This window comes from Erpetoichthys calabaricus, chromosome 2, assembly GCF_900747795.2.
Source record: "Erpetoichthys calabaricus chromosome 2, fErpCal1.3, whole genome shotgun sequence".
NCBI classification, from domain to species: Eukaryota; Metazoa; Chordata; class Cladistia; order Polypteriformes; family Polypteridae; genus Erpetoichthys; species Erpetoichthys calabaricus.
In genome coordinates this window covers 280,493,521-280,520,415 of record NC_041395.2, presented here as the reverse complement: position 1 = coordinate 280,520,415, position 26,895 = coordinate 280,493,521, and the positions used below count along the sequence as shown (strand labels likewise).

Genomic DNA, 26,895 nt, shown 5'->3' with positions numbered 1-26,895 from the left:
GAGACGAACTGGACAGAAGGGTGAAAATAAAGCAATCTGCAAGTGCAAAACATTTTTGGGAACTTCTGCAATAATGCTGGGATGATCTTATAGAGAAACATTTGATTTCCCTTACGGAAAGAATGCCGTGTGTGTGTTTGGCTATTATATCAGCAGAAGGTGGCTACTTTTATGAATTAAAAATCTGAATAAATGTTGTACACTTAATGATTCCTTGACTTATTTTTTCATTTGCCATTATTTGTTCTATGGCTCGATTTCATGATACATTAAAACATTAAACTGCGTGCATTTACATAACAACTGAAAAAAGTGGAGTGTTCCAAAACTTGCCCGGTAGTGTATGTACAATAAATTGAACAGTATATGCTCAATATTGCATTTTCAGTATTTTGGTGGCACAGCTGGTTTCCTGTTTAAATGGGGCTACAAACTTTCAAGTTCATCAGAACATGTAGTAGATAAGCCTGTTTCAGAAAATAGAATAAAATCAAGTAACATCCTGTATACAAATATAATGTATAATTTATTACAAAGAATAGTATCATGGAAACATGAATATTCATTAAATCATATATCAAGCCATAGATACATCAAAGACCACCAATAGTGAATGTGTTACTCCAGATTAATTTAACATGGAACAATCATTCATCAGGCAATAGGTTATGATCCCAATAAAATGTACCACTACACATTTTCAGGAGACAAACAATCAAATGCTTAGGAAAACACACTGAATTATTTTTAAACTGTTGAGTCATATATTTTATAGGTACAAATCCCTTCAAGAGAAGGTGCACCACCTTCCTTGTCCCTCATAGGATTTACCCAGTAGCCCTGAAATCCGTGTGTTCACAGGACTGGACACTGGTGACTATAAAATTGAAAACCCCAAACAACATACAATGGATCCCAGTAATTACACATGAAAACCGCTTAACATTAAAAAGTCATGTTCAGGGCAAACTGAAAATATTTACAGTATACAGAAAGATTATAAAAATGCTCAAAGATGGTGGACATTCAAATATTATCCATCCATCCATCCATTTTCCAACCTGCTGAATCCAAACATAGGGTCATGGGGGTCTGCTGGAGCCAATCCCAGCCAACACAGGAACCAATCCTGGGCAGAGTGCCAACCCACCGCAGGACACACACAAACACACCAAGCACACACTAGGGCCAATTTAGAATCGCCAATCCACCTAACCTGCATGTCTTTGGACTGTGGGAGGAAACCGGAGCGCCCAGAGGAAACCCACGCAGACACGGGGAGAACATGCAAACTCCACGCAGGCAGGACCCGGGAAGCGAACCCGGGTCTCCTAACTGCGAGGCAGCAGCACTACCACTGTGCCACCGTGCTGCCCCATTCAAATATTAATATATTATAAAATGAGATGAAAAAACATTTTAATTAATGGAGTTCCTCTATTAGACTTGTTGCTCTTTATAATATAACCGTGCATCCATTTATTTTCTGAACCTATTCATCCCAGTTTCAAGTCACAAGGTGCTACACCAGCAGCACCATGGGGCATTCACACTAAAATTCAGTCTTTCATAAACAGCCAATTTACAATCAGAAATTAACTCATTTAGACCCGGAAAGTTTATTATCTCCAATCTGCATGAAAACATGAGTTTAAACATTTTTCCTGCTCACCGGTACAAATACATGAGGAAAGTAACATATTAAAAAATACCATTTTTAGCTGTTGTGTTCCTTTAAGGTGAAATACGAGGAAACCAAAGTGACAGGAGAACAACAATGCAAACATGAGGAAAACTTATACATGCGACACAGATTACCCCTGGCCTATTACTTGAACTCCAAATTCTGGACCCGTGAGGCAGCAGTGGTGAATGCTATGCTACCAAGCCATACATCATGATTTATACTAACAATAAAAAAATATCAAAAAACAACAAGAAGTGAGGTAGGATGCAACATTTTCAAAAGATATACACTATAAAACTTCATTATACACAAGATGGAATGAATATGAAACAAATGGCACAATCAATTTAAGTTGTCTGACATTCCTTATGAAAATACATAAATAAATAATGTGTAGTTTACTTTCATCAGTTATGAACCAAATTATCAAAATGAAGTGCAAAGTGCCCCGTTATATGTAACCTTTACATTGTCACATTCCTTAGAAGAGAACAAGTGTTATAACAAGAACACATTTATAAAATGTAGTCAAATTAAAAGAAGAATGCAGTACAAACATTTTACTGTACAATATACCCTGATCATTACTTGAAGGTACAAAACACACAAAACTAAATTAGTGTATAATCTGCTTCAGGCAGGCAGCGTGGCACAGAGCAGGCTCAGTTCCTATCACTGTCCCACTGTGGGACCCTGAGAAAGTCACCTAACCTGCCCATGCTCCGACTCGTAAAAGAAAAATTCAACCGTTGTACAATGTATCTATACTTGCAAAGTACATTGGAATGGTGTTCACTATGGAAAGCTGCTATATAAAGACTGTAAGTCATATTTTGTTCAATCTGATATGGATTCAATTTTTGGGACATTGATGTTTGTATTAGGAAATGATGATTGCAACGTGGTACTCTTCTTGTCATAAATCAGTTCAGAATAGTTTTTCCACGGACACTTTGCTGTAGATGTGTTAATTATTAAATGATTCTGATTCAGCTATTAATAAAAAATGTATATGTGAAAAATATAATTTTTCTTAAAAACAGTAAAAAAAAAATGTTGCAAACATTTTTTTTACAACCCCAAATTAAATTTTTGACGAGTCTACTTCTAAATTATACCAGATGCCACCTGATGCAATTCAGATGTCTTTTTCCCATCAACTAAAAAGATCAAAAACGTTTTAACTTTTTGCATCCAAGTGTGTTTTATCATGTGTCCAGACCTAAAGTACATGGTATTCCCCTCAGAAATTACTGCAAATTGCTCTTGCAAAAGCCAGCATTCCCAAAACAATGTTATGAAGTTCATTACTGACATTCCTACAAGCCATACTTCACTGGTAAAAGCTGTGATCAATAGATTCCAAGCATCCAAATCATAGCTTAAGTAAAAATAATACAAGCTTGAAAAAATAAAAATCATGTGAGAGACTGCAAGTTCCAAAATAAAAATGATAAAGATTCTGTGATTGTCTCTTCCAATGCAGTTGTGTAAAAACAGACAATGGTGATCATAATCCTCGACACAGACACTGCAGAGCTTGCAATGCTTCGTTCGTTCTGGTTGAAATATCTATATATATAAAAAAAAAAAAAAAGTTTCACATTCAGATTTTTATGGGTGCTGTACAAAACTGGTTTAATTTGAATCATTGTATTTGATCAGAGATTAATCAAACTAACACAAAACAAAACAAGATTAGTAATATTAATATACTTAAATAATCGGCAGGTAAAAATATATTAAAGGATGAATAGCATTGTGGAAGTTGCAAAAACATAAGTAATCAGGTTGGGATATTTTTTTGGTATTACAGAAATAAATAACTATGAAATTGAACACTAAAATACACAAAGATAGAGTGGTGCATTTTTTCCAATGTCTTTAGAAAAATTACACTATGTCATGTGTCTCAACTGACAATGCCCTTCCATTAACTCTAAACAAAATCTAATCTTGTAAAGCTTTAAAAATATAAACTGAAACATCCTGCACTTGATAAATTCTTCCCATGCCAAATTAATAATTGTCAAGAGTTACAGCTGTAAAATCCTTGGCAGGGATCACAACCAATTGTGTAATCCCACAGGTGGCACTCCTTACACAAGACCAGTTCAGACACTTCATTTAAGCAAATACTCAAAATTTTAGGAATCTAGGCATAAAGCTAGAGTAACCTGAGAAATACACACATAAATCCTTTGAGAATGAGCACATTCCTCACACGTGTAACATGACACAGGATTTGAACCCAGCAGGTTGAATCCATGAGGCAGCAGTTATAACTACTTCTCCCTAGTATCACCCTCTTTATATGTATTTTATGCTATATTTGCAATGACATGGGGAAAACAAAATGAAAGACACTATATGAAAGACATACGTCTCACAGATTCAGAAACTTGTTTTAACTTTCAAAGCAATTACTGAGCGGTATATGAAAATTTAACCCAACCTAACAAGGATTTTGGTGGGAGAATTCTGTTCCCTCCTGTATCCCAAGCTTTGGCACTTGGTATGTTATAATTGACTTACTAAATAAAGTTCCTTTTTAATACTCAATACAGGTATAGTTGATGTCTTTATAAAAGATCAAAATTATGGATGCATGTTTCACACTTATTTGATTAGCAGACACTTTGGTCTAAAGTGATTAACAAAAGAGGTCTTTGTTTTATTTTTTTTTGTTTGTTTTTGTTCTTTATTTCGCCTTATACAATTTCTTGTAGTAGGAATTTGTTAGTTTTCGCATACCCCTTGGGGTCAGAGTGCAGGGTCAGCCATTGTACAGCGTCAAAGGAGCAATTACAGGTTAAGGGTCTTGCTCAAGGGCCCAGCAGAGTAGGATCTCTTCTGGCAGTGACGGATATACATAATATGTAAAGTTATATGAAAATTGTATGAGAGAGCAATGGGAAAGTTTGTAATTATTCACACCTTCAGAAAATTCAAACTGAACTCCTGAACTCCAGACACAGGCTTTGTACATTGCAAATGGTGATTATATAATCATACGGAAGGAAAATGATGCTTTACTTTTTCTAGTATTCTGAATTGTGTCACAAAATCTGAACAGTGTAGATTCTTTTTCCCTTGTGAATGTAAAAAATATTACCATACTGCAAGATAAGCAATAAAAAAATTGCACAATACACACCCTTGAATGAATCTGCACAAATTGGATTTAGTTTTCTTAGCAGTTCACCTACTAAAATCACAGGAAAACAAACATTATGCATAAAGTAGTACAATTTACATACCTCACAGTAAATGCAAAATACGCTGAGGTTTTTGTTTGCTTCGATAAGATCCATAATTTTGGAAATTTTGGTATCCACTCTTTGTAATTGTCCAGGGTTTTTTGTAAGAAGCAATTTAAATGTCCACACTGTCACAAAGAAATGTGTGCTTGACAATACAATGAGGATATGTCTAGGCCAAAGAGGTAAAACTAGTTAAGGAGACAAGACTCAAGTATAAAACAGAGAACTGTTTAGTAAGACTACTAAAACTAAATCGGTTTGTAATCACTGCAGAAAATCGATGCTTTAAACAAGCATACTCTATACATAAAGTGATTCTGCTTACTATAAAATATTGCATGTAACTACTACTTTAAGTGAAATACTATACGTGTTCGTGTTACCTATTGAAACAATGCAGACATTGAGGTACTATGTTAATGTGATATGATTAGCAGAAGGTATAAATATTGGATTATATGTAATATATGCATATATAAACTACACTTTAACAAATAGTAAAGGATATATAACATAATTTTGCAATAAAAACAGACCAGCGTGTGAAAAATTCCAGCACAAAATGCACCTAGGTATACTGGATTTGGTGTCCTGTAACAAAAATTAGAAAACAAAGACAAAGACAAAAAAACAAAGTTAAATTCTAAACTTAGAAAGTTTATACATAAAGAGTACAAAGCAGTGTCTTGTATAAATTCATGCATTCCTATTACATCAAATTAGCTTAATGGCTTCCTCCTATTACTGGTTATACCAACACGATTTCTCATCTTAGACATCATAAACAAACTGAAGTGTCTACTACATCTTTAATTGTGAAAGCTTCTAAAGACATAAAGATGGTACTGGTGTCTGGGAAAACCAATAACCTCTTGCTAGAGCTGTGCATTTCGATTTTATCAAGAAGCATATTCAGTTATTAAATGAAACCAATTTCAAAGTGAATATGGACTAAACAAATATTTTAATACAATAAGCATTTAAAAACTGTTTTTTGTAAAAACATTAAAAATATATCATTCAAACATGTCAAGGCAAAATGTGAATTTAATGGGAAAATCGGTTAAATAACTTTCAGCACATATATAACTGAAACAGTACAAAACAGCAGATGAGTAATTAAAATTACCATCAAAGTTTGTAGAGAGACTGATTCTGCTTTCAGCCTACAGAAATTGTACAATCGTGCTACAATTACAATTACGCTATAAAACTATGAAACTCAATTTCCTTGTGATAAAATGTGTATGCCCATTTCTGAAAAGGCTGAAAAAAAATAATTTTCACCTTAAAAAAACCTTCTACAATAATTATTCACTCATCAAGTGCTTTAAAGAAATTTACATGTATTACTTGGTAATGAAAATTTTTGTCAAGTTAATTCTTGTCCAAGAGACCCTGTCATTCCTTAATGATTAGTTTAGACAAATTCAAAAACAAACCTCTGAATCCCATTAATTCTGTGGTACTGGAAGAAAATCATCCTTGCAAGCAATATAAAAAACAGGGTTCCACAAGCTGCCCCATACTTTCCCAATGCTGAAGAAACAAGTAAAACAAGAGCACCACTAACAGCAGGGAACATCAAAGTCCAACAGTACATACCTAAAAAAAAAAGAAAATTGCACACAAGATTATTTTATAGTGTCTCGTAGCGATATATGCACAGCAGATGCTTTTCCATAATGTAATGAAATTACTTATAAAGCACTTTTTGAAAGTGCTAAAACTGAAAATAAGGATTGGTAAGCTTGTTGTTTATAAAGAACTATAAATTCCTTAAAATTTAATATTGCATTCAGTATATTTTACATTTGACATTTATTGTAATGCCAGACCTGCGGTGGGTTGGCACCCTGCCCAGGATTGTTTCCTGCCTTGTGCCCTGTGTTGGCTGGGATTGGCTCCAGCAGACCCCCGTGACCCTGTTCGGATTCAGCGGGTTGGAAAATGGATGGATGGATGTAATGCCAGACCAATTATTAGTCATTATTTATACTGTACAGTATACGGTAAAAGAAGACAAACTATCCGAGACGTAATATATTCTATAACAGACGCTGAAGGTAAATGAACAAAACAACTTTTGGGTCAACTTGTTACTTGCATTTTCCATGTTCAATCCTCTTTTCTGCCATCTTAGAGAAGACAGCAGCTTGGGGTGGGAGGAGTTTCAAAATTGCCCTGAGTGAAATTCCTAAGTTGTGACAGCAACTATTCTAATTTCTTAAAGACAATCTGACAATGTATGCAATTTAAATAACAGAATACTGAAGACAACAATGTATTATTCAAATTAAATAAAAAAAATACTTCTAGACAATAAAAAATAATGTAAAATAAATGTACAAACCTAAACATTAGAAATGGATAGAAGTAAAGACTATCTTGTTTTTTTTAGAATGGAGACAATATTTCTTCTTTTATATAATCACTTTATTGTAAGAATTTTTGATTTTCAATCCTACATATTGTCGTTACTTACTCTTTTACATATATTTTTGGATCCTAAACATACATATCATAGGGATTAAAAAAGGTACAGATAAGATCACATTGCCACTGGCTTGCAGCTGCGCATGCTACCATCTGTACTATTCTGCAACTGCCATAGAATACCACTAAAACCTTCCAACTAATAAATGCAAACTATCATTGCATTGCAAGTTTTTGGCAAGGCTAGAGCCAAGAACTGAAGCATCAGTGAACACAATTTTTCCCTAGGCTCTCTGGAAATAGTTCAGAATTTCTTCTCAGTCAATCAATGAGCCAATCAGGTAAACTGATTGAAAAAGCAACTGCAACATTTTGTGGAATGCTTGCATACTTGTTTTATCCTTCTGAAAAAGCAATACATCTTCTACAGTCAAGCACTGCTGCTTGCCAAACATGCAAAAGCCCATCAGATGCATTTTTACCCACTGAGGTCAATGCAGAACAATGTCTTATCAGACCACCTTTCCTTTATTCCCAAACTTCAGCCACAGCATGAGAAAATCCATCCTAAGTCATATTTCTGTTCTTTCCAGAATGTCTGAAATGTCACCAGAAGCAAGGGAGAGATCCACTAGTATTATTACCAGACAGTATGGATTAAGCCACTGTCAAGAATGCAGACAATTTTTAGCAGACTGATAAGACTATTGACACATCAGACTGGTTCATCCGAGAGATTGTTTCAGATTTACCACCCATAATTCTGCTCACACCTCCTAGACAGATCACTCTGAGGTAGAACAATGTCAGGGCACAAACATAGTTTCTGTGGTCCTATCTGTTTTGAGGAATGCTGGTGTGCATGTGGTGCCTTGTCCTGCATTCTCTCCTGACCTTAACACCTTAGAGTAACTTTGACATAACCTGGGTTATGGAGAGATGACCCACTAACTGCCAGTGGCCAGCAAGTTTGTTGTGCCATTTTGCTGAAATAGACTTTTTATCTACCAAGTGAAGATTTAGAGGCTTATTGGCTATATACACCTGAAGTATCAAGTACTGGTGGTTGCAAAAGAGGTGACACAAAATACTATAAGACTACAAGATGACACTTTTTAATGTTCACACTTACTATTTCCCTGTTGTAGTACTGTTCTGTTTTCTTATTATTCTCATTTGTTTATTTATATTTCAGCAAAGAAGATTTCAATTTCATTCCAATGAGTGTTGCATTTATTTCTTTCCTTCATCTGTTTAAATATACAGTATAAACCAAACATATATTCATGTAGATATGGACTTGATAGGTGGCTAATGGGTAATCTTTCTAGCCAGTACATTCAAAATACTGCTTGGAAAGATGATCTGTCAAACTATGTAAATACAATATCCTTACATTATTCAGGAAACCCAATTATAATGTGAACATATATACAGTACCTACATTTTCAGGTGCTGAAGCACACATTATTTTTTACAAATATGACACACATTTTTACACACAACATGCTACCCAAGAAAACATAATTACCATATGATTTATTCATCTTTCCATTTTGTGCTTCTGTCTTATACTCCTCTAAAATTTTTGCAAGTTGCTGGTGTCTAAAATACAAAAATAATAATTATTAAAATAATTAATTTCAGTCATCAGTATCAAAAGATAAATATATATTTACTGACTGCATAGAAATTTCATACACCTTGCACAATTCATTTTTGAAAGGGGTGGGGGTGGGGGGGTGCTTAGATCCACTTTTAAATTTATCTCAAGGGGAGATTTCAGACTTTGGGGCTGGGGTATTTTTGTGGTCCAAAACTCACAGTTTAATAAGCACTTATTAATATTCCAGGCCAGGCATTTTTTTTGGTTATTAGATAGTCATTCAAATAATTTGTTATCTCTGCTATTCTAACTTTAAATAAACAATCATTTAATTTTGCATGTAAAGATTTTCACTCATATTTGCCAAAAAAGCCAAAAATGCTGAAGAAAGGTTACATCAGTAGAGTAGTACCAAAAATCTAGAGATTTTAAAATAAAACACTCTGGGAAAAATAAGTATTTTTATTATCCTTACTATACCAGTTTTCCTCTTAGAGAATAGCTTTCTGCAGCTTAAGACAGTTAAGCTGGCAACATAAAGCTGTAAGAATGAATGATGTTATTTAAGAAATTGGAGATATTTAGTTAAAAGTTTGACTATTCTTAACAAAAGTGCCACAGAAGTGCATATTGATTGGTCTTGACACCACATTGTCTGTGTGGAGTTTTCATGTTCTCTCTGTGGTTTTCTTCTGGGTACTCCAGTTTTCCTTCAACATTTTCAAAGCCTTGTAGATTTGGTTAAATGGCCCCATTGTGACTTAGTGGACCCTATGTTGGGCTGGTACCCTGTCCATGCCTTTATAATGCATTAAGCCCAGTGCTACCAGGATAAGCTTTTTCTCCATGTTCATCTAATGTGGATTAAGTAAGTCTGAGAATGACCATCACTATTATTAGTGGACATATCTGCTTTGAGAATACCATGAACCATTTCCAAAAACAAAGAACACTTTAAAAGACCACAAGACACTATATAATTGTGGCATCACAGGTAACCGTGTCCTACAGAGTTCTAATTTGTCCGGTAAAATTTTTTTTTTTTTTCAAACTTAGATAGAAGGCAGACATAGTCATAGATTTGCAGAATATACAGCAGATTTTCTTGAAAGATATCTTTGAGTATTGTTTCTTATCTTTATGTGTGTATTAGTTATTTTACTTTTCAGATTCAGGTTTAAACGCACTCAAGCCCACTGTAAAAGTTTTAAAGAAATGACGATTACGAGTGTCTTTAAGTGTCACAATGCAGCCAACAATTGGAAGTAGTCAGTTTGTCCAATAAAAAAGAGTGGAAGTGAAAACAAATTAACTAAACAATCCTAATCAGTATACTGAATATGTGTATTAATTTCAGCACAAGAATATAATTTAGTTTCATTTAGTAATTCACTTAGTAATTAATTAATTTAGTTAAGTAAAGAATGGAAAAAAATACAAATAACAAATTAGACACAATTTGAAAATAATAATTTAAAAAGGCAGCTCACACTTTTTGCATAGGCATACAGGGGATATAAAAAATCTACACACCCCTGCCAAAATCAGAGATTTTGTGTAATAATAAAATGAAACCAAGACAAATCCTGTCAGAACGTAATCAACTGTTATTGCAAAATTGCAATCTGTACAAGGTAGGTGAAAACAAAATCAGAAAATGTTTAGTGAAAAAAGAAAAAAAAAAATATACAAAAACCTGGCTACATTAGTGTGCACACCCACTAAACTAATACTTTACTTAATCGAAGCACCTTTTAATTTTATTACAGCACTCAGTGTTTTGGGGTGAGAGTCTATCAGTTTGGCACATCTGGACTTGACGATTTTGCCCACCCCTCTAAATTACGAGGGCATCTCCTGTGAACAGCTCTCTTAATGTCACGCCACAGATTTTCAATTGGATTAAGGTCTGGTCTCTGGTTGGGCCATTCCAGAACATTGTTCCTCCTTTGATGAAGCCACTGCTTTGTTGATTTTGATGTATGGTTTGGGTCATTGTCATGCTGAAAGGTAAAATTCCTCTTCATCATCAGCTTCCTAGCAGAAGCTTAAAGGTTTTATGCCAGAATAGACTGATACTTGGAGCTAGTCATGATTCCATCCAATCTGACTAAAGCTCCAGTTCCAGCTGAAGAAAAGCAGTCGCAAAGCATGATGCTGCCTCCACTATGCTTCACTGTGGATATGGCATTCTTATGATGATGTGCTGTGTTATTTTTGTGCCAAACATACCTTTTGGAATTACGACCAAATAATTCAACCTTGGTCTCATCATGCAATAATAAATTTTTCCACATGGTTATGAGAGACTGGGTATACCTTTTTGCAAAGTTTAGCTGAGCTTGGATGGTTTTCTTTGTGAGAAAATGCTTTCAGCTAGCTACTCTACCCCACAATCAAGACATATGAAGAATACAACTGATTGTTGTCACATATAGGAAACAACCAATGCTTGCCAAGAAATCCTGCGGAACCTTTAATGTTGCTGTAGGCCTCTTGGTGGTCTCTCTGACCAGTTTTCTCTTTGTTTTCTCATCGATTCTGGACATTCTGATCTTGGTTATGTCACTGTTGAGCCATATTTTCTCCACTTATTGATGACTGTCTCCACTTATTGATGGCTGTGCTCCACGGGATGTTTAATGCTTTGGATACTTTTTTGTACCCCTGTCCTGATTGATACGTTTCAATGATGAGATCCTGTTCATGTTTTAAAAACTCCTTTCATTGCAGTATGTTGCAATGAAGAGGATATCATAATAATCTTTATCTGAGCTCAATCAGAGCCAACTTAATTGATGTCAGATTTATACTACTACTGTATTTGAGATTCTGAATGCAGCCACAACCAGGTTTTTGTACATTTTTTTTCATTTTTCACTAAACAGTTACTGATTGTATTCACCTTCTTTGTACAGTTTGTACACCTTCTTTGTACAAACTGTTGTACAGTTTGCAACTCTGCAATAAAGGTGGAATCAGTTTTGACAGGATTTATCTTGGTTTCATTTTTTTATTACACAAAATCTGCGATTTTTGAAAGTGTGTGCAGCATTTTTATATCCACTGTACAAGCACTCCTACACAGACAAAGATGCATCTATCTAGGCAACCACACCAATGTTAATGCACCACCCAATTTTTGTCTGCATTGACTTTTCTGCAAAGCATATATATGAGCATATTACATTACATATCACATTATGCATTTCCCAAATGGAATCACATATGTGTCAAGTATGTGGAAACCCCAGATTTAAAAATGTACAGTATTATAAATGAAGATCATGCTTTTTGTGCATATATGCAGAATTGTAGTTCCATGCACTTCATAGCCACTAAGGTATGTGGGAGTCTTAATATGGGCCAGAGACAAGTGCTTAAACCTAAAAAAACACAATGTTTAATATACAGTAATCTACACTAAAATGGATTCAGATATACAGGAATGTTAGTTTTACTTGAAGATCAATAAGAATAAAATATTTTATAAGATTAACAAATAAAAACAAAACACATGTAGTCTTTGTACTATGTATACCGTATGAAAGGCTAGCTTGTGTCAACTGTATTCAGGGTATAACAGTTCCAAGAACTTCTTATGCCAGCTAAGTGTATGCTGATCAACTTCCATAAAGAAGCAGCTATTAACAAACATAGTTTGTTCCTTCAGTGATTTTTTTCTATAATTTGCTTGAATATTACAGCTGATTTTGCAACCTTTCTCATTGCGCTAAGTACCATAGTTCGCTTGCGGTACCAATTCATTTGTGCGAATTTGACAGACACACAGTGGGCTGAGGGGATGAGGGTGGGGCCCTCCTCACTCACACGCCAGCCTTGGGGCGTGTACCTTACCTCCACTTAGCTAGCGAATGAGAGAACTTCTTAATGGATCTAGATCGGGTTTTTTTCTAGAATTTGCTTGAACATTCCAGTTGATTTTGTGACATCTCTTATTGTGCTAAGAATCATAGTTCGCTTGCAGGAGCGATATATTCACACTAATCTGAGACAGAGGCTGCGGGCTGAGGGGAGGGGGAAGCGCAACGTCAGGAGTGGGAAATCGGTCTGTCTCTGCATTTTGGAGTGTACCTTGCCTCTGCTTAGCTAGCGATACCTTTTTGTGTATTAATTTTTAAAGTTTGTCCTATTTCACTACTACATGGGTGTAGCCGCGGGGGACGACTAATAAGAAAATAAATGAAAGATTACTTTTACTTAATGGACTTGCTGTAATACAAGTATTTGGTTTTTACATTTATCAAACAGTTGTCAAACCAATAAGAAAATAATAACACATTTAGTCAAAATTCAAATACATACCTGAATGTTGTTCCCAATTTAGCCAGCTCTAGGGGATTCAGACCATTTTTGTCTTTTTTATAAAGAATCTGGCTTTCACCAGCTTGTAGAAGCAGGCAGCACACCTCGACTGCCCCTCTTTCTGCTGCAACGTGCATAGGAGTCATGCCTTGGTAATCAACTGCATCTATCACACATCTCTGCAAGGACAAAACTCAGCTGTACATTATCCATTTTATTTCATAAATACAAGAGCTCCAGCAATAAAATCTAAAGAATGATTAGCCACATAAGACTTGGATTTATTTTTTTTTCAAAATCAAACAAATGTAATAAGTTTTGGCAAAATATTTAGCAAGTAGGTTCACTTTATTTCATTACTAATATACTTCTGTGGCTGTCAAGAGCAGTCCTGGGAGACTTCTATAGCTATAGGTTTTTATTCCAAACAGGTACAAAACTAATTAAGTCACTCTTGGTTTTAGTTAATCTTCTTCATCTTTCAGTTACACTCACTGGGGGGGGGGGGCGCCACAGCGGATCATCTTTTTCCATATCTTCCTGTCCTCTGTATCTTGCTCAGTTACACCCTGTATGTTCTCTCTCACCACATCTATAAATCTTCTCTTAGGCCATCTTGTTTTCCTCTTACCTGGCAGCTCCATCCTTACCATCCTTCTCCCATTATACCCAGCACCTCTCCTCTGAACATGTTTAGTATTTAATTAGGTGGCTTTTTCACTTTCTCCATGCTACATACATCGAGCTTTTAAGGTCAACGCTAACCCAACCAAACCTGTGCTCACAAGTTCACAAAATTTGACATACAGATTTAGAACTTTCAAGGAAAGAGATATATGATTTTCGGAGTTTAAATCTAAGCTTGTGTTCTGAGCTTTTAAAGTCCTAAATTTTCAAACACAGTAGTCACAGCAGTTAAACACTGATTACATTTTTTAAATTTATTTTAATACCAGGAAGTCTATTTATTTGAGACATGATTTTTTAAAATATTTTCGTATATCAAGTTTCGACCACGGCATCCTAAGTTTAGGTGTTAAGGTGCTAGCTGCAAGACATTTCCACCACCAGAAACTTGGTGGTCTCATTTTCCACTAGTGTTAAATATTAGAAATTATTTAAGCCTTCAATAAAGGTGTTACAGCAGCCAATAGTGTTGATTGGCAAAATCTGCCCAAGTTTTTTTTCTGCAGCAAATTTGCAGGGTTTGTTGGTGACCTTGTGTACTGAATTTTTCCCTGAAAATCTGCCATGAGGCCAGCTTAGACTAATTTTTTTTCCCACGACCCCATGATGTTTTCTGAGGCCAGCACGATATCACAGAGCGTTAGCAGGCAATTTTTTATTGGGATGTTATTAACCGATCTGTGCTACCTGCCCAATTTGCATCACACATGCGCAAAATTCTCATGTATGTATACTGTCCCAATGTCCAAGTTAAATTGTCACTACGACTAGTCATTCTGGCCTCCTAATCATCCCCTGTCTCTAATTGTCTCTATCTATCACCACTTCACCACCTAAAAGCTAATGTGTGGTGGGCATAATGGTGAAAAAACGGCTGTCATCGCATCATCCAAGTGGATACTACACATTAGTAATAGTTGAAGTGCCTCCCAACTCACTGAAGCGCTTTGAGTAATGAGAAAAGTGCTATATAAATGTAAAGAATTACTATTATTATTACTGTAAGCGTTCTACACCTCTCACTTTAAAACACTGTCTGATCTGCTTTGTGCATGCGTGAATAATTTACAGAGTACTGCAAGAATGAAGTCACTACATGATTGGTACTCAAGCCGGATTTGCACCCTGCAAGCCTTAAAAAAACTCTGCTATTATCACTTGAGGCATACATTAATGAAATATGATGACAATGTTATTAAGATACTTTCTTTTTCCATTTAGATTCATTGTATGTTGTGTCTTCACTGCTGGATTAAGTATGTTATGCTTCTTGCTATGGAGTGCAGATCAGGTAGTGTCTGAATTACTTCAGTTAACAAGCACATTAGGCCATGAAAAGGTCTGACTTTATGTGGACATCTGGCCAGGGCTCATTGCCGTTTATTCAATATTTAAAATAAAGTTGCAAACATATGCAAAACACAGAAAACAAATGTTTCACTTGGTTTTGTTTTCCTAAATAAATTCTGAATATGCAATTTCCTTCAATAATATGCGCTTTTTGTTTTACTCTCCTAATATAACATAACATTCTTAAACCCACTTATTTCAGCACCAGATTGTAGGTGCAAGGCTGAAAGCAGTGCTAAACAGTGTGCTAATACATCACTGAATGCAGTAACACACCAACACTCATTCTTACATTAGTGAATTTTAGAATCTTCTATTAATCTAATATGCATATTTTTAGGAACGTGGGGGCAGCACTGGAATACCTGGAGGACAACACATATAGGCACATGGAGAGTAAATAAACTCTATACAGACAACATTCAAGTGTAGGATATGCACCAAAGAGAAATCTACCACACAGCAGTACCATTAACATAATAATACCCAAACGCGCAATACAGCATAGTCTGTAACAAGAAAGAAACGTACATTCTGAAAATAAAAACAAAAAAAAAAACTTTCCATTCATAGCAATTGGATTTGTAATATAATTTTTAATACCTACGCCATTCCTTAATAAATACTGTACAACATCTGTATTTCCCATAGAAGCAGCAAGGTGCAGAGGAGTGAGTAGAAACTTGTCTGTATCACAATAACTGAAGATGCCCATATCTTCCAAGTATCTTATGGCACATCTGAAATTGCAAGAGCAGCACAAGACAAAATGTTCAAGATTGCCACAAAAAACAAGAACAAACAAGTCTAAAATATGCAATCTTTAGTTTTGTTCCTTCCATATTTTACCATGTAACAGGATATAAGAAAAAACTTCACAAATTACAAGACTGGAACATTTAATATACTGTATATATAGTGTTATATATAAAGTATTTTTTTTATTATTTGTATGTTCTTCTTTATAAGCCTGCACATGCTTGGTTCAAAAGTCCAAGTGTTTGTTAATGGTGTTTTCATTACAGAGCCAAGATTTAGCCAGCTCTCTAGAACACAGTATTGGTCATGAATTTTACTTTCACAGTATCCCACTTATACGTGTGTCCTGTGGAACTTGTATATGTGTATATCTGTGACAATGGGTCCTTATTTCTGATTGCATTGCAATGTTCCTGTATAAGTGTTAGGAGTCTTTTAGATGTTTGTCACAAGTAAACTGCTGGGTATACAATGCTTGGAATGCTGTAAACTGCGTTTCTTGTCTCTGTGGTTGACTTTTTTGCTTTTGGCATAGAAAAGGACAGTCCATAAAGTATTTGCCGGTTTGTGCATTCAGATCTGGACAGGATGTGTGCTGTACCTTCTGACACACAACAATGATAAGGGAGGGTGTGGTAACTTTAGTATATATATTGTAAATCAGATTAGTCTCACAAGGATATACATTTTTTTCATAATTACATTTTTGTAATTCAATATCTGATACTTAATCAAATAGCATTTTGTGAGAGAGCCCATTATATACTGTATCAATATTAAATTACCTAGCATTTCTATATCTGGCAAGATAAGCTGGCTTATATGCCTCAATGATTACTAGAGTTACATTACTGGGTACTTTATACTCTTTACTGGTAGCCAGCTGTTGTAAGGAAACAGGTCAGATCAAAAAGCAATCATAAAAAATAAGCCTTAAAGGTCTTTGTAAATGTTGATAAACATTGCTGAGAATAGAAATAATGACATCCAGTACTGCTGATGGTGTTTATCAGTGAGAGTCTGGTGGCTGAGTGACCCATGTAGCCCAATTGATTTAGGACTGAAAAAGTTGCTGAATGTAGCCATATTGGTTCATAATCTGTAAGGTGTAGAGACTAGGATGGGTACAATGACAGACAACACAGAATAGATGGCAATGGAAACTAATTCCTGGAATTTGAACCATGACATCTGTAGCTGACAAGCCTATGAGAAATGCAAAATCAGTATGGAAGCCTAAAAACTGCAAAAAAAAAAAAAAAAAAAAAAAAAAAAAAAAAATTGCATAAAACTCTACAAAGAGAATGGGCTATGAAACAAGTCTTTTCACTCTTGGCACTCTCTCCCTCTCTCTCTCTTTCACTTTGGAGATTTCCATCTTAATAGATATTCTGAACAAACTGGTTGGGTGTCATGATGTTTTGTTTTTGTACAGGTGGATAAAGAGGAAAGCCTCACTATAATTTTGAGTTGCAGAGAAGAAAACAATAACTGTGCTTTTAATGGACAAGTTATTAAGAAGCAAGAGTAGATTCAGCACTGGACCTCTGCTCTTAGAAAATTATGTTGTGCTCTGCTGGTCGGACTTTTGGCTTTGGAACCCCTATACAGTTTGTTTTTTTTTATGATTATAAATATAGATTTAATTATTTTCTTTAATACTTATTCATTAATATTACTACCCAATCTAATTGGGCTTTTCTTTTCTTGTAGCTTTCTCTTTAATATCTTGCAAAGCACATTGAGCTATATTCTTTGTATGAAAATGTGGTATATAAATAAATGTTGTTGTTGTTCCAAATGGCATTGTATACTGGTGAAGTTTGGTACAGAGTGTAACACAGCTTAGGTGAGAATCACCAAGTCCACATTTTAAGAAACACAGAGCAATTTTCTATTTGTATAGTTAATTTCCCAAAGACACCTGAGTGGTGAGTTGGAGACCCATTTTACTCATTGATTCCAAGACTTTAGGCACTAATCAAGCACCATAAGAAGTGAGATGCAAGAAGGTATTTGATGTATGCTGGGATCATGCAAATTTCTTAGAAGAGATCTCTAGTTTAGACTTATTTGAGATATGTCTCTCTTGACTCCAGATATCTGTTATGAGAAGTTTCTTCCTCAATAATTTAATCTATACCATTCAGATAAAAAATCTGTTTACTATAAATTGAAACCAAACTGAGATATTATAAGCTAATTTCATTTGCAAAGATCACGTGATTTTATTGATACATGTAGATTTCCCTGTCATTTTAAAAGTTAGGTCTTCCTATTTTAAAAAATCAGCCACTCGAAAATAAAAAAATGAATTTTAAACGATTTCACTCAATTGTTGTATATTATTTGCGTAATTTTCCCCTGCTTTACAAAGCTAATCTGTTCCTGAAAACCCCTTCCTAAACAAAGTATTTGAAATCTGAACATATAAGTTCCATTAATTCAAATCAGAGAAAAACAAATATTCCCTGATCCCAAAATGACACTTACTGTATTTTGCTTAAATGATACCATAATCCATAAAAATTGAGAAAGCTAATAATACTATTAGTAGTCAAAACAAACCCTAATAGGATAGTTCTTTATATAGTTCTTTATAAGATACTAGACAAAGAGCCCGTTTTGACAACGTAAGATGAAATGGGCACGAGTTTGTGTCAGCAGTGTATGAAGAACAAATGATAAGTAACGAAGAAGTTGTTTTGTAATGATTGTAGTCCACTTTACTCATTACTGTACAGGCTTGTACTGTTAGTTGATGAATTTTCCAGGCCTATAGTATAATATTAAATGATGAATGTTCCAGTACAATATGGAATAATAATAAGTATAAGCACCACAAACCTGATATAGGTGTATTGAATGAATGTGTAATTGAATCAGAATGCGTAATTAGGCCTCGAACTGTAGTTGAAATCGCCTTTCAGGCCTCTAGAGCTTTAATCGAAGTCGCCTTTCTCTTTGAATTTTTGCGGCCGTAAATCCGCCGCCTGCCGCGATGTTGGGGTTGGATGTCGGTCTTGTAAGGTTTTTCGGGCAGCTGCGCAGAAGGCGACTGTACATTTGGCTTCGGACGGACGTGAGTGAGTAAGTGAGTGAGTGAGGAGGCAGGCGAATTATGTATTAAGATAGTTCTTTCCTTCTATAGTTAACACCTTTACTTACTACAACTGCAAAGTAGTTAGTGCTGCTGCCTTAGAACCCCAGAAGTGGCAGACTGAAAACTGTATGTTTTATCCATATCTGTATGCACTTTTGGAATATGAAAACTATAAACTGGCCTGATATGCAGTTTTGGAAATAGTACTGGGAATAATTATGATTCTTTGCAAATCAAGAAATTGATTTATTGTTTAAGAAAATGAAGAACATGTTTTAATAATATCACAAAAGCAATTATAAAAAAATTTAGATGCGAGCATCAGTAGACTTTGAGCCTGAGAAACCAAAACCTAAAACAGAAACTGAATGAAAAGAATTAAATGGACTCGCATTAAGAAACTGACAAAAACAAAAACAGGACATTGGAGTCTTCCAAAATAAAGCCTGAAGTAATAAAACTTATGTGCAAAGATGATTAACTGTAACTACATTAGGATGTTTGGTTATATAGCTTGCGTATAGTTTTGGTCTTCATGTTACAAATAAAACAGTGCAGAGAAAGTTCTGAGAAGAGTGACTAGGCTGATTCTGGGAATGAGAGGTATGGGCTATGAGGAGAGATTAAAGAAGCTGAACCTGTTCATTTTAAGCAAACAGATTAAAAGGAAAATGATTACATTGATTAAAATTATGAAGGGAATTAGCTCAGCAGATGTTAGCTGTTACTTAAAAATAAATAACTTCAACAAGAACATAGTTAGAAACTTGTCAAGGGCATATTTCACATAAACGTTAGAAAGCTTTCCTTCACACAAAGAGCAACAAACACATTAAATAAATGACTAATTAGTGTAGTAGAGAGAAGGACTTTAGGGACCTTCAAATTACGAGTTAATGTTATTTTTGAAAAATAGTGTGAATAGAGTTGCCAAGCTGGCTGGGTTGAAATTGTTCTAATGTTCTAATCTCTAATATCAGCTAACTTCAAAAACAGCACTCAAAAATGATTTAAATATCCACATATCTATTACTTTCATAGTGAGAAGATAGAGAATGTATAAACTAAACTATATATTTTTTGTCTGAACATAAAAAAAGCGTAACACTACTAAGCTGTTTTCAATAACAAAGACTCACAGATTTCCACCTGACACGGCATGGTGCAGAGCTGTTTTCCAGTGATGATCAGTTAAGTTTACATTTGCTCCATGTTTCATCATCTGGTGTATGATGTGAACATCTCCACGTCTGCAATGTATGAATATTCAATAAAAGTCATAAATATTTAATATACAATGCCATATACTATTACCTTTTTAGGACCATACATACTATAATAGTAGCATAATATTTCTGAAAACAAATTTATATATTATTATTATGAAAACATTATTTAACAGTACTTTTTCTCAACATACTGTAAGATGATACTGTTCGTCCACGGGCTAGTTGGCAAACATGGACATCTGCTGCGGTTTTTAAATTTTTGTTTTGAATTTTGTGAAAAAATTTTCTTTTTATCACATCCAAAATACTTCATGTATCATTTTGTTATGGCTGTGTCAGGCAATTTTGTATTTAGATACTGTTCATAAAAATAAAAAGATGTCAGAGGATATCTTTTTCACAGACAGAATGCCTATGAAATTATATATCAAGTACTTAAGGAATAAATTACGAATTACTATGTTAGACAGTAGTTTACGAATCCTTAAAAACTAGACATGATGTTATTTTATTGAGAAATTATGTGAATGGGACTGACATGCTTTGTTGGGTCAGATTGGCTGCTATTGAAATTAAAAATGTCCCTATAATCCCAGTCTGAGATAAACCAGAGGCTTCACATTGGTTCCTTTAGCTATGCCCAAATGCTTTCACCTCTCCATTGAATTTAAATTTGCACAAGGTCTTACATTTGGTGTACAATCAATTGCAAGGACATTCAGTAAATGTTTCTGGCATTAATTTAAAAGAAAATGTGCTTTTCTCATGTGTAAACTAGCTATCTTAACATTTTGCCATAAAAAAAAGACTATTTGATTTCTCGCTAATTCGCAACAAAAATATATTATATACAGTCTACTTTGGGGAGTTCCTTTGATTTTGGTCCACTATTTCAAATAATTTACTGTTACTGGATTTTAAAAGTAACTCAGAGTAAATTCAGTTCTCTATTTATAAATTATACTGTGTTAAATAGGCTAAAATTGTCAAATGCCTAATAAATAATTCAGACAGCCTATTTACTACTAATAATATTACTTTAGCACTTTTTATGGCACATATTTAATGTCCGTGTTTAAGAACAATCTCCACAAGTATTATTTTATTCATCTTGCTATCTAGTTACAACTTAGATGGCAACACTTGAATCAAAAGCTATTCCATGGGTTATTAATTTCTTTATGAATGCATTTGATTACAGGTAGGTACAGAACAATGACTACAAAGCAAAGTTCTCTCTGTAGGATTGTGTCTTTTCAATAAATCACTGCCAACACCAAAATTATTGGCTGCTGTACTGCCATTCTGTCAGTATAGTAAAATAAAAACCATATTATGCTAATTGTTACTTACCTGCAAGCAAAGTGAAATGGTGTTTGCCCTGCATCATCAGGTAGATTAGGATCAGCACCAAATTGCAGCAATATATTAACCAATACCTTGCTTCCCTGAAATGTGGCATAGTGAAGTGGTGTAAATCCACTCCAGCCTGGGAGAAAATAAGAAGGTAATGGTATTTATGCAGTCATGCAAGCTAAGGGATATATGCACTGTAAAAAGTTTCAAACATGTCAAAGTTAATCAGCAATGTGGACCTTTGACTCTTAAGTGCTCCTGTTCTGTAAAAAGGTCACAGGAGAAACAAGCAAACCTTTTAGGAATAGACACACCTGTCCAACCTGAATAGCCACTTTTAATTTTCATTCATAGTTTTAAAAAATAACTAAACAATGCAGTTTTCCTTCTTTACTCAATCTGAATGCCAGGCTCAGAGCAATGTAACAAATCCACAATTAGAATAAAAATTTAACAGATGAAGACACATAAAAATACAAATTAGACTAGTCACCATAAAAAAAGACAAATTTCAAATTAATATAAATTCAAAACAATGTAGATCTAGCAGTATTTGGACTTTAGAATACTACTGATGGTATATAAACCTTTAAATAATCTTTCTAACACCTATATTTTGAAGTGCCTATCCTCCTACATGACAATCGTCTAATAGTGATCTGTTTATTATTCCAAGAACCAAGCATAAAAGAAGTGGTAAGGCAGTATCCAAAAATCGGGAATACTTTACCAACAGAGATACGCCTGGCTAAAACCATGGTTCATTTAAAAAAAAAAATTCCTAAGAATCCACTTTTTGAATTTGTCCTTCTCATAACTACAATTTAGCTCTATCCTTAATAAACTAGTTATGCACAGAATTATACTCTTTTACAAATCTGCAATCTTTATTAAGCTTTACTTTTCTCCATTTTCTTTTCCTCCACCTGAACAAAGTCCTGTGGAGCCCCCAGTGATGTTTGAATGAAAGGGGATACCCCAACCCACCACAAGACCCACTACATCTAATCATTTAAGACAAAGATTTTAGAAAGAAATAAAAAAAAACTGCAGTGGGGGCAGTACGGTCTCTTGGCCTTCTACCCCTACAGGTTTTGTTTTTCTCTCCAGCTTAACTGGATTTTTTATTTTATTTTATCAGTCCACCCTGGTCAACTGACCTTATAATCGGGCCATCATTATGCACTCAATTTCTCTTAATAATATATGTCTTAAGTAAGTGTGTATTATTTACTTTTTGTATAGTATTTATCCATTATTTTTCACATCTAATTTAAATTTGTTTTTCTTACATATAAGTATTTCTTTGACATCTCGCAAAGCCCTTTGAGGTGCATCATTGTCAGCCTTGACACGTACAAAAGGGCAAAAACTATGCGCAAAACCTGGTAAAAACATTGAAGACAATTGTCACTTCAAGATGCATCTGACAATGAAAGTCCCTAGTAAAGGCAGACCAGTGGGGGCTGAGTGGTCTCGTGGCCTCAGAACCCCTGCAGATTTTGTTGTTTCTCTACAGCCTTCTGGAGTTTTTTTGCTTTTTGTTTTTACTGTCCTCTTGGCCATCAGACCTTACTTTATTCGTTGTTACTTAGTATTGCCTAATCTTATTTTTATATTTTTCCCTTTTCATCTTGTAAAGCACTTTGGGTTACATAATTTGTATGAAAATGTGCTATATAAATAAACGTTGTTGTCTGTGGTTGACAGAATGATATATTCTACCAGTACCTCCCAGTTTTATCTGAAAACAGTAGTGCACTGTATATGCAGTTTACTATGAAATTTGCCTATGGGCAATGTTTAATAACTAAAATGAACTTCAACAGGAAGAACAGGAATATATTTTTTTTAATTTCTTTTAACACATAAATGCATACAGAAACATTCTCAAAACTGCTTAACCCAGTTTAGGGATTGGGGTATTGAAGATCTATCTACTAATTGTGCAAACATGGGGCTAATTTAGAATAATGAGATAACATACAGCATGTGGTTTTCACACGTGAAAGTTAACCCAACTTTTCAGGAAAAAAACACAGCAATGGGGAGAAAATGATAACTGACAACAACATTGAGCAGAATTCAAATTATCTGTGAATCAGAAGAATGTATATACTACTGTGCCACCCTCTACTTTATTTAAGCTTAATATTTAATCCATTTTATGCTCATGGAGGGGGGCTGGAACCTTTCCCAACTGCCTTGAGTGTAAGGCAGGAGGGAGGAAACATAATTGCTATGTGCATTGCCAGTGAATTGCAAAGCCTATAATACATGTATATATTTCACTCACTTACATACACACACGGATATGGTGCACCTTATGTAACAGTAAAATACTCTGATTTTAAAGAAGTGGTCCAGTTTAATAAAAATCTGATTGACAGATTAATATTACTGGGCATGTTTGTTATGCTCAAGCTGGGTATTGGGCTAGCTAGAAAAAAGCAACAACCACACTGTGTCAGGAGATTGTCTTCTGAGATATGGCACCCTCATTTAATTGTCCGGTACCACTTCACACAATGACACAGTGCCTTCATTTATGCTGTCCATTTGGATATCTGTCACTGACTAACTCCAACTATTTATCAGTCATGTGCCCTCACTGCTAGAGCAGGTCTGAATATGTAAACAAAAACCAAGATAGCCACTGCATACATTTAAGAAAGCCTATATAATGCTATATTCCCATGGGTCCACATCTAACCATTCCTGGGAGTACTTGTACCATATCAACACCTATCCCGATCCTGCTGTATAATAAGAACAACGGAACATTGATGGATATCAACTGCAGTCTGCGGCACATCATCTGGAGACTACTGCCTCCCTAGAGGAACAGATACATGATACTTGGTGGCTGTGCCATGGGGCATCATTAAAAATCTATATGACTGATGCCATGAAGCCTTCTCTGCAAGTTTACTCTGTGTGCTCAAATGAATATGAATGCAGTTCCCTATTTTATTTGTAAAACAAGTGATCAGTATCTTCCTGCTTCTCAATATTTATTGTAACTAGTTGTCTTGTGAAAAATGGAAAAAATGCATGGTATACCATCTATACAGATGTACTACACACACCCACTTATTATTGACCAATAAAGAACTATACAGCTATGGACTGTACCAGTTCACAAATTTTCGACTAACCACAAACACCACCACATTGCTATCAGATGTTAAGTACAAAATAAAACTATTCTGTATTTTACTATTGCTGCTGTTGTTCTTCACATCTCCAAATTACAGGGATAGTATATATGGGATTTCTTGAGATGTACAAGGTCCAAAATTGAAAGGATGTGTCTGAAATATCACTGCAGACATCCAAATGCCTACATTTTTGCCTACTCAACTTAATCAGTACTGAAGGAGAACGGGCAGTTTATGCCACTTTATGTTAGACACTACTACACTGGGCAACTAAGTAGTATCTCAACTTTCAAAAAATCACTTTTTTAGCCAAACCTAATACAAATCCTTTATCTAAAAGAGAATGTACTGGATTTCTGTCATTTTTTAAAAATTCTTTGATCACTTATTTTCCACAAATAAGGTTACCCTCTGATAAACTATACAGAATTAGTCTTCCCGACACATTTCCTTCATTTGATAATAATCTTCATTAATCTACAATTCTACATTGATATATTACTTTAAAAAATGTTACATCTGCCCATCCTTTCATTTTCTGACCTGCATAATCCAGTTGAGGGGCTAGAGAGACTGTGGGCTAAAATAAACAAAAGCAAAGCAAAATAAATGTGCTCTTTTTAATGTAGAGCCGCCAAAAGTGGGTTCATAAAACAAGTAGTCTTAAAAGAATTACCTTTGTTAAAATTTTTTTGAGTGATTGATAGGTGCTACTGGAACTATTTGTAATCTAATGCTTGACAATGTAGTTATTGTATACCCCATTCCACTGTAGCATTGTTGAAGTAATTTTAGGAGTGTTCCCAGTTTTGTCTTCTCTGGTGCACTGGATGGTAAAGATGTATGATGTATGAAAGTATAATGAGGGCAGCCAAGGAAAGAAACGAGGCCAAAGCCAAATTAGAAGAAAGAATCAATAGGGAGAGAAAGAAGAGTGCACATTTTAAGGAGAAATGGTGTGGCATTACTTCTGGGGATGGATCCTGCACTAGCAGCTAATACTGCCACCTTGCATTACTGCACTCTATGTGCAAAGAAAATTATAGGATAAACTGCACTACACACATATATTCCCAAACCTGTTTAAATGCAATCCAGGATGGGTCTGGGGATTGGGATGGTGATGTTAGCGCATATCCCAGCAGCAGTAAACATTAACAGGACAAAACAGCAGGTTGGACGAGCAGCACGCACACACACACACACTTATATTATATATATATATATATATGTAATTTATTAAATATTATATATATAATGCAATTATATATATAAAATGTTGAAACTATGTACTTGCAAAAAAAAGTATTTTGTTCAGAAAACTTATCTGCAGGATACGCAAACTTTAATTAAAATGCATTGTTTACTTTCAGACTAAGCGAAGTTTCAAATGTGCCGGTTACCATTTTTGAGGGGCTATACTATGTCAGATAATTGAAACCGTCACTTTAAAAAGGCGATGCATTACACATATGATTAGATAATTGTTCAGTTTTCTTCATCGGTATTTTCTGAGGCACCGTAGCTGCGACAATCGAAGGGGTTAAAAGCAGTTCCGCTTACCTTTCAGTGTCAAAACAGACGGATTGTGCCGAATTAAAATCTCGCAGCGTTCTACGTCTCCTTTCTGAATGGACTGAAACACGTCAGGTTTGGCCGGACTTGAGGTCTCGGTCATCCTTCTGAGAAATGGTGTGCCCCTGGGAGTCTAATAATTCTAGAACCGAACAGCCAAGTGCCAACTATAAGTGTCAGAACAAGGAAACAATATGTAAACTCAAAGCTCGGTTGCCGAGCATGAATTATTTAGACAAAGGCGGGGAGTCTGCTTTCAAGTCCTGCCTTCTTCAATTTACACAATGAAAAAAACTTAACCCGAGACAGAAGCGTATTGTGTGCCTTGCTCGTGCATGTGTCTACGCCCCTGACGAT

At 35.0% G+C, this 26,895-nt stretch overlaps 1 protein-coding gene across 4 annotated transcripts; it reads right to left on the bottom strand.

Annotated features, from left to right (window-relative positions):
* Positions 1 to 505: 505 nt before the first annotated feature.
* On the bottom strand, positions 506 to 26,895 carry si:ch211-223a10.1 (ankyrin repeat and protein kinase domain-containing protein 1). Of its 4 annotated transcripts, none has more exons than XM_028795622.2 (10): positions 26,527 to 26,892; positions 21,800 to 21,935; positions 20,357 to 20,467; positions 15,963 to 16,095; positions 13,319 to 13,497; positions 8,918 to 8,991; positions 6,393 to 6,555; positions 5,459 to 5,541; positions 4,948 to 5,132; positions 506 to 3,259 (listed from the first exon to the last, which is right to left on the bottom strand). In XM_028795622.2, the coding sequence occupies exons 1-10, from the start codon at positions 26,639 to 26,641 to the stop codon at positions 2,795 to 2,797; spliced, it is 1,644 nt and encodes a 547-aa protein (XP_028651455.1). In that variant the 5' UTR covers positions 26,642 to 26,892; the 3' UTR covers positions 506 to 2,794. The 4 variants fall into 4 exon arrangements, with proteins under 4 accessions (XP_028651455.1, XP_028651456.1, XP_028651458.1 ...); XM_028795623.2 differs by having other exon boundaries at positions 3,112 to 3,259; positions 4,948 to 5,119; positions 5,487 to 5,541; positions 26,527 to 26,894; XM_028795625.2 differs by lacking the exons at positions 506 to 3,259; positions 6,393 to 6,555 and having other exon boundaries at positions 4,997 to 5,132; positions 26,527 to 26,894.

What these genes read in the sequence shown, in the direction of transcription:
- si:ch211-223a10.1 (XM_028795622.2), bottom strand. Translation starts at nt 26,641, where the DNA reads ATGACCGAGACCTCAAGTCCGGCCAAACCTGACGTGTTTCAGTCCATT. An exon ending in AAATTGGGAACAACATTCAG is followed by an intron (nt 8,992 to 13,318) that starts GTATGTATTTGA and finishes TTTGTATTTTAG; the next exon opens with ACACCAGCAACTTGCAAAAA. An exon ending in TTATTGCAAAATTATGTTAT is followed by an intron (nt 5,133 to 5,458) that starts ATATCCTTTACT and finishes AACTAGTTTTAC; the next exon opens with CTCTTTGGCCTAGACATATC.